Source organism: Rhipicephalus sanguineus, chromosome 6 (genome assembly GCF_013339695.2).
Source record: "Rhipicephalus sanguineus isolate Rsan-2018 chromosome 6, BIME_Rsan_1.4, whole genome shotgun sequence".
Taxonomy (NCBI): Eukaryota; Metazoa; Arthropoda; class Arachnida; order Ixodida; family Ixodidae; genus Rhipicephalus; species Rhipicephalus sanguineus.
In genome coordinates, this window is record NC_051181.1 from 55175447 (window position 1) to 55184102 (window position 8656).

Here is an 8656-nt window from a genome sequence, read left to right on the forward strand (position 1 = left end):
AGCCGCTTTCCTGTCTCCTTCACCATTTCCTGTGTTCGTCTGTTTTCGGCTGGTATAATTCCTTGATGCAATGCACCAACTAGCCCAACAACGAGTTCTACTAGAGTTGTTTATCGACTTCCTTTTCATCACGGTCATGTCTGTATTGACCAAATAAGTTGCTGCTTGAACATCAGATTATCTGAACGTAAGCACTCACTAGGAGGCAATGTGCACTGGCATGCTGCTCGGCACTGTTCTGAACAAGGGTGCACCCCAATCTTTGCTGATACCACATGAATTTTCACACATAGCAATCAGGTTATCAGAGAGGTTATTAAGGCCTACTACAAAAAATTACACCATCTCCCGCTAAAGGGGACCATGAAGCGATGCGAAGCCAGAGCACTTGCACGATCGCGTTCCGTTGGCGTTCGTTGGGCATGCTACAGACCTCGCATCGTGGAACACGAAGAGGAACACTACACGTGTCGTGTCTTCCCTCTAGCCTGGCCGTTAATTCTCACAGGGCGAGCGGGGAACGCGGTCGACAGGCGCGCGAGAGGGAAGCAGCGTAGGAGAGGAGAGAGAGGGGGAGGGGATGCGCATGCGCTGGCGCTCATCGCGGCGCTGCGCAGGAGAGAATTTCAGCATGTCGAGCCCACATTTCAGAGGAGTCAACCGAAGCAAGCGCTCGATTGAACACGCGCAGCGCTCTACCACTTGAAGGAGAGGAGACTAGAGGAGGAGAGTAGCGCATGTGCCACGAGAGCAGAAGCGAGAATGCAGGAGAAGCGCAAGCAGATGCTGGTAGAGAAGTGGAGAGTAACGCGCAGCTGTTAGGGAGAGGGAAGGAGGAGAGTGGCACATGTATAGTGTGAGTGCGGACTACCAGGCCGACGCCGAGGGACATACCCTCGAGCAAGAGATGCTTCGCATCTAAAAGGCGCTCAATGTGTTCAGTATGTTAAAGACCTTCCCTTTCACCCGAATCGTCGTGGGGTCTCTGGCCGACACCTGCCTTCCCACAAAAAGGTTGGGTGATTGGGACAACTGCATGATGTTTCTGTGAATGGGATGATGACCAGGTTCGTACTGCCCCTTTGCTGGACTGGACGGCGTAGCTAACAAGAACGAGAGAGGGGGAGAGAGTGGCCAGCGCGGGGGGACTCGGGGGCTGAGCAGAGACGAGAGACATTCGAACAACGAAGGACGAAAGATCCTCAGCTCTCTAACCCAGTTATAAATAATGTAAGATTAACTTCTTGCATCATTTAGAAACCTCAGCGTCATTGAATTATTGATAACGAACTTTTTGTAACACACTATGATAACAAAATTTCATTCTTGAATTGTTTCTTATCATAGTAGAAGAGTGAACATGTCATCAACTTTTATTTCTTCATTGTGAGTGCAGGAATGCTGCGAGAGTGTGGGTGATAGTTTAAACATGGGAGCACTTTCTGATGAAGTTAGTTGTGAGTCAGTACCATCCAGTGTTCCTGCCAGCCTCGCATCCTTGCTGTTTTGCGCTACCCCTTCAAGACGAGTGAAGGCAGACTAACTTTGCACACAAAATAACTATGTCGTTGTGATCGAAATTTGCAAGTTCGTTTGTGCAGGGTTCATTGACGCATTATACTGCATGCTTAGAACAAAATGCAGCCACTAGTTAGGGCTAGTAAAGTATGCAGCCTCCCGCCCCCAACTAAACGATGCCTCTGCTAGCGACGTCCTTTTGACGTGTTTGATTGTCTCATGACAATGCACCAGATATGATCACCTTTCAGTTGTCTGAAATTCTCAGTAGAATGAACAAGCAAATACCAGTCTGCATGAACATGATGTAAGCAAGCCTTTGCACCATTCAGAAGTGATTTAGCATTATATGGCAATACTAAAACTTTGCTATCAAACATGTTTGGCAACATGAGACCAGTAAGAGAGCTCTCTGCACTTCGGTGCAACAAGTTGTGCGTAATGCATTGGTTTGTATGCATTGGTTAACTGTGTGTAATGCATTGGCTTTGTGCACTTTAATTTCCTTTTTTTTTTTCAAAATTACTGCACATCAGTTAAAAATGACTTTACACCAAGGTTCCCCAATTTCTTCTTTTGTAATACAAGATCACAGTAACCCAAAGTCAGGCTCAAGAGCTAGTGGAGGAAAATATGTGGAGGCCGGCAAAGGCAAGTCAGCCGAGGAGCCCTTCCACCAGCAGTGAACGTAACTAGGATGGACGCTTTCCTAGAAAGGCTAGAATGCATGGCGCGAGGGAGTACCAAACAGTGCCAAGAATCGACGTGAAACAAGTGATGGTCTGGTCGACGACAAGATGTAGACGTAATAATTGGCCTAAGAACCAATTGCTGTAAAGTGCTCAAAACACATAATGATTAAAATAATGATGAGTGAGCTATAAGATAGTGGATGCGTTGGTAGCAGTACCACTACCATTCACCTGGATCTCTTGAACACAAGGCCTTTCGTGCATGTGCTTTCAAAATGCTGACCCCGCAAAAGCAAACTGACCTTACTTCCAATACAAAGAGACTACAAAGTGATGACACGTCATTGAGCATCACTTAATAAGAAGTTTTGTACTGGTTCGGTGACAAGAGAACGCACCAGATAAAGAGGAATGCAATGCTAACAAAACAGCGGCAAGAGCTTTCATCAACTTGCCCAGTAGAATCACGGAGCCACAATCTAAGAAAATTGGGAGTTAGTTGTGTGTGTCATGCAATGAAGAGACTTGTCAGTATAAACACCGGAGGGTTCCTACCTGTGGGTCTGGATCTGACGACACCACCTTGACGCTCCTCAGGCGCTCCAAAAGGTCCTCCCGTTTTTCTTGCACCCTGCTTGTGTCTGCGGTTTTTAAGAAAAGTAACCGCTGCTTAGTTCTCGCTCAATTTACGTCGCGAATGCGCGTTTCTTTCCAGTCGTATTACTAGCAAACGCAGGTCAGTGCGCGCAGTACGAAATTGCGAACCCGTATTTCATTCATTCTTCCGCCACTCTCAACGCCACATTGTTCATTCGGTTGTTACGAGAAGGGATGCGGGAAAGAAGTCATTGCGGTTCATTTGAAGGTCAATGCCGCAAGAAGCGAGCCACCGTTCGGAAAGATACGGCAGTTAAGCGACATTTCGTGACGCTTAAAAACGAAGAAAAAGAAAACGAGCTAAGAGCAACACATCTCTACATTTGGAGAGAACGTTCGTACCGGCTGCCTTGGGTTCGTGCTTGGCGTCGCTCGGATGTCGTGGTGCCGTCTTCGGCTTCTCGGCGCTGATAACCCTGTCTACGCGGTTTTCGATATTAAAGTCCCTGACTGGTCTGCTAACGAAGGCCGCCAGTCGGTTTCCCATTATAAATACCTAAAACAAGCTCGATCAAATGCTTATCGACTTCGACTTTTCACGCCACATGTCGCACATACATTGCAGACGGCAACGAGAAGCCGAAGGCGCGCATTTTTAGATTGGTCTGGATTGATACGGCCTGCTAAGTCAAACAAACAAAAAAAGTTGTAGTCGACGTTTGATATATTGTTATATTATGTTATTGAGCAGCATCAAAACAAAGGAGCAAGCGTAGATATTCTGTTGCACTTGTCACTCCTTTAACAAAGTTTTTATGTATTTTTTTTCTCTCGTGATCAAAGCATTTGTAATATACAAAAGCATAGCCTTTGAGATCCGCAACTGAAACCCGCAGGAGTTTGGATGGAGTGTCGCCTTTCATACGACGTTCCGAAACCGCCACCCACAAAACAAACGCTGTCGTTTGTATTTCTCCTACCCGTGCGAGAAAACAACTACAAAAGTTTACACTTTGTTAAATATCAACGGGTTTCGCACTTACTCGGGGATTATCATCAATCCGTTGCTTAGCAACCAGACCAGGTGATGTTGCTCGGCAACGACAAACAACGATATTTGCAGCCGATGTTTCTTGCGCATTTGTGAACGTTCTGGGATATCACAACTTCGGCAGCAAGCGCGCATTAACCCATCCGGAGATGGAGAGAGTACATTTGGTGCCGTCAGATGACGACGACCTGTATTCGGGCTACAACGAATTCGATCCTTCTTTGGACACTGACGTAAGTTCGATGCAGTAGAAGCAGCTTTTACGTTCCAAGGATGCCTTATTTTCTTTTTTCATGTTTCTTTAGGGCCTTACGCGAGACGAAGACATCCAGAGTGCTGCTAGAACGAGCTACGGTCGAAGGCCCCCGGTAAGAAATGTCACGTGCTGCTGATCAGGCTGTTCCTGCGGTAATAGAAGAGCGTGCAAGATGGCATTCTTGCTGTTTGACTGCACTAGCTCATAACCTCTCATAACATTTACTTGCAGCACACAAGAAAACTGTAATTATGTGGACACAAGCTTTTGTTCTTTTCAGTTAATATACCTAGATCTGACACATTCAGATTTTGCTTTAGTAGAAATGCCGGTTCCGAAACATTATAAGCAGATGTATTGCGGTTTATCTCTCCCAACAAAATGCGCATAAGTCAACAGAGAACGAAATCTCTTATTGAGATTCTCTTGGAGAATAGAAGGTGAAATAGAGTAATAACGATGTTGTTGCTGCCAAAGACCTGCTGCATTTTTCAACTCCCTTTAGATATTCCTAAGCACGCGGTCTCATCAGCGCCTCAGTGACGCTTTGTCGGTATCGCTTCGACAATAATTATTGGCACGTGATCCTTGGCACGTGAGACCGGAACGCTCACGTGACAGTTTTCGAAAAAAAAAAAAAAAGGCGCGTCGCAGCAGATGTATGGTCTGTATGGACTGGAAAAACGGCAAGTCGTCCCAAATACCCCATGGACCTCTTATGCTTTGCGTTTGGTGTGTAGTACTTATCTGTTTCTTTCGCGCGGTACCCAAGAAAACCGCAATTTCCACTTCTATTTCTTGCACTGTACACCTTAAATCTAGGCGGCAGCCACTGCGGCACTACTTCTCGCAGACAAGCGGACGAGTTCTTTGCACTTTTTTCGAGTTGAACAAAGAAGCGGATAAGCACTACACACCATATGCAAAGAATAAGCGGTCCACTTGTGTATTTGAGAGTGCTTGCCGTTTTTCCTGACCATGTTCCGCCGCGACGCGCCTTTTTTAAAAATCATCACGTGACCTTCCGGTCGAACGTACAGGGAAGACGGATTTCCTGCGCGTATCGTCAGTTTCGGTTTGGCCTAGATCGGGGCCTTGAATTTCGGTGATTATTATCTCAAATTACGTGCGTTTCTGCCAGTTTAAAAAAAATGGGCATGTCATTAATTGCCACGTCGTACAGCTCTTCCATGTAAACAACGGCCCTAAAGATAATTATTAAAAAGTCACTTAACGCTTTTTGCTAATTACTCATTTGAATGTAACTCAGATGCGGCAAACTTTTTCCGCCTCAGCGTAGAGTTCGTTCGCGACAGCGGCCCTACTGTCATTGCATTTTTATTTAAAAAATATTTATTGTATAAAATAGAAACATCCTGTATATACAACAGCGCGCAAAGAAAGGGGAGGGGAGCACACAATCCGATGGACCCAGCAAATCAACGCGGCGGCTGACGCGAAAAAAGTAACATATCCTTCTCTTAAAAACAGACTAATTGGCAACTAACAGCATCTATATTTTTAATTTCTACCGCATCAATGATTTCCTGCGTGAGCTGGTCAGAATTTTTCGCCAGTGAATGCGCGTGGTGTGGCTTGCAACCGCAGCGTGCACAGTGCGCGGCGAGATGACCCGACAAGGCGAGTTTATCGACGTTGTACCTGTGCTCTCGCAAGCGATGGACCTGCCTGCCTGGTCTACATATTTTCTGCCACCTGCGAGCGCAGTGGAATAGACCACACCCTCTACACAAGGCACAAACGGTTCACAGTGCTTCTTGTTGCACCCACGTGGCTTGCGCACAGCCGCGTTTACTCGAGCGCACGAACTCGATAACTTCAACGGGGCAGAGAGCACAATTTCAACGCCGACACGTTTTCGGATTTTCTTGAGATTATGACTAATGTTGTGAAGGTAAGGCAAGATATAACAATTTTCTTTGACGTGTCGCATGGTCAGTGGCATTGCGATCATATTTCTTGGCATTCCTGAGCATGCCACCGGCTACAGAAGGGAATACATGCAACGGGAGACCTGCGTCTGACAAGCGTGCAACTTGGTTACAAAACTTTTGTGAAAGAAGTGCGGGCAGGACTTTCAACAGGACATCGTTGAATGAAACTTTGACAATGCCTCGCTTGACCAGCTTTGAATTAATTAGCAAATGCCCATGGGAAGATGGGTCTTTTGCCTCCCGGCTCGTAACACCAACATACCTCGTTACTAGCAAAAATGAGCGTGAGAGACAAAAGCCCGATGAATCAGTTATCGGGTGCTTCACACGTTGCATCAAGAGGTGCGAGGGATTCATTAAAAACAGAGTGAACAGTAGTTGTCACGTCAGCAGGCAGACAAAAAGAGTATAATAAAACCAGGTATTCTTCAACATACCCGAAAAATTCTTGCTGCGTCTAGACCCTCCAACCGAGAACGCACTACCGAATCCTTCTGGACCAGAAATAAGTCGCTCAAGCGAGGCGCAATACAAGAGCCTATGGAAACGCCAGTTCTTTGAATGAAGATTGAGTCCCCCCAAGAGGCGAACACTGAAGAAAGATAAAAGCTAAGAAGTTCTAAGAATCTGTCTGTAGAAAGGCCCGTTTCATTTTGAAACTTCCCTACCGTGAGCGTCAATGGCATCTTCCACACAGTTTAGGCGTTCGTTTCGCGGAAGGAGTCTAAATAAAACAAATCTTTAATGCCAAAAGAAAATGTACTGAAGCTGCCGTTGGCATTGTCCTTTGAAATTTTGACAATACTGCCGATACCATTCGACATCATTGCAGGAGGAACACGTATTAAGGTATTGCATACTAAAATTCATAGATGAGAGAATAAAACAAAAATTGAATAGTACACTGAAAATTGGTTGGTACAATACAACCTATAGAGACTGCTGCAATAACTATACAATAGCATCCGTAGGACACCGCAGTAGCTCGAACAAAAAATGAGAGCATTTCGCGTGATTATGCGCATTTTCAGATGCGTACACAGGAGGATCAAGAGGGAAAAAACACATTCAGTCGCAGCTGATACGTTTAACTTTAGTAAAATAAGTACAGTAATTTAATATGCTCTCGCATACGCATTATAAAAAAAGACATTTTGATGTTAGTGTTATGCAGATGCGTTGGAGAAAAGAACAACAACAACCAAGACAAGAGAAACAAAAGCGAAAGAAAAAAAAAACGGTACATATACTGGTTCGGATAATGAACATTGCATGGTAAAGTCTAGTTGCTAGGAGGAAAAAGACAAGAAACAGAACGGCTATGGCGACTATGTGGTAATCAGCACTTTTTGTAATAATGTTACAAAAGTGTTCATGAATTTAGCATTAATTGGCGATCGATTTATCTAATTCATTCCATTCTCGAACTACAACAGGAAAATAAGTGCATTTGAGGCAGTTTGTGCTCGTTGAGTATTCGCCCCGCCACGGTGGTCTAGTGGTTATGGCGCTCGACTGCTGACCCGAAGGTCGCGGGATCGAATCCCGGCCGCGGCGGCTGCATTGTCGATGGAGGCGAAAATGTTTGAGGTCCGTGTACTTAGATTTAGATGCGCGTTAAAGATTTAGATGCGCGTGTGAAAGTGTTAGTTCCAAGTATTTGTGTTCGTTCACTTTTGGAATTGTGATGTTATTGATCACGTAACTGAAGACTGTTCTCCGTCATGACGTCATGGGAACTGGTGATCAGCAATAAGTCATCGATTGTTAAGACTTTTAGTTTTGCCTGCAGAAAACATGCGACCGATTTTTGCCAGCACCCGTTTTCCGAAACAGTTACCCAGAAGGGGCAGTCATCCTTATGGGTTTTGACTGTAAAGAACATCTTTGAACTAATGAAAAATTCATAAACAGGGGTTGTGCTGGAGCCGACGTTTCGACAAGCGGACTTGTCATATTCGAGGCTGCAACTACTTTCATTAACGCGAGTGTGCATACGCTTCGTGTCCTCTCCTCCAACCCAAACAAAGGAGGAGGAGAGGGCAATTGCGAAAGCGGGGGTGGGGGAGAAGGAGGGGCCGGCGAAAGCAAGCGGGGTATGGGGGGCGGGGGGTAGACGTTTCGCTGAATTACGGTTGTCAGAAGAAAGCACCACTTGACTCATAATTTCGCGAGGATAAGCGCGGTTAGAAGTTCCTAAAAGAAGGGCTTAATTGTCATTGGCTTTCGTTGTGTATGTACCATATCGAATGGATTCAAGAGCCCAATTTAAAACGTTTACACTTACCCGCCAGCCCCGCCACGGTGGTCTAGTGGTTATGGCGCTCGACTGCTGACCCGAAGGTCGCGGGATCGAATCCCGGCCGCGGCGGCTGCATTTTCGATGGAGGCGAAAATGTCTGAGGCCCGTGTACTTAGCTTTAGGTGCACGTTAAAGAACCCCAGGTGGTCGAAATTTCCGCAGCCCTCCACTACGGCGTCCCTCATAATCATATCATGGCTTTGGGACGTTAAACGCCAACAATTATTATATATTATAAAGGCTTATAGCTGCTGGTTCGAGTGTATTAAACTTGTGAATAAGGTG

General features: G+C 45.7%; 1 protein-coding gene across 1 annotated transcript in view; it reads right to left on the reverse strand.

Moving 5' to 3' along the window:
- Positions 1 to 3461, reverse strand: part of LOC119395797 (NADH dehydrogenase [ubiquinone] 1 alpha subcomplex assembly factor 4) — a 34160-nt gene extending 30699 nt beyond the window's left edge. Inside the window, exons 1-2 of the mRNA XM_037662807.2 lie at positions 3210 to 3461; positions 2766 to 2851 (exon numbers count right to left, since the gene is read on the reverse strand). Coding sequence (XP_037518735.1) covers positions 2766 to 2851; positions 3210 to 3354 — 231 coding nt within the window. The 5' untranslated portion in view covers positions 3355 to 3461. The remainder of the gene's footprint in view (positions 1 to 2765; positions 2852 to 3209) is intronic.
- Between the last annotated feature and the right edge of the window lie 5195 nt (positions 3462 to 8656).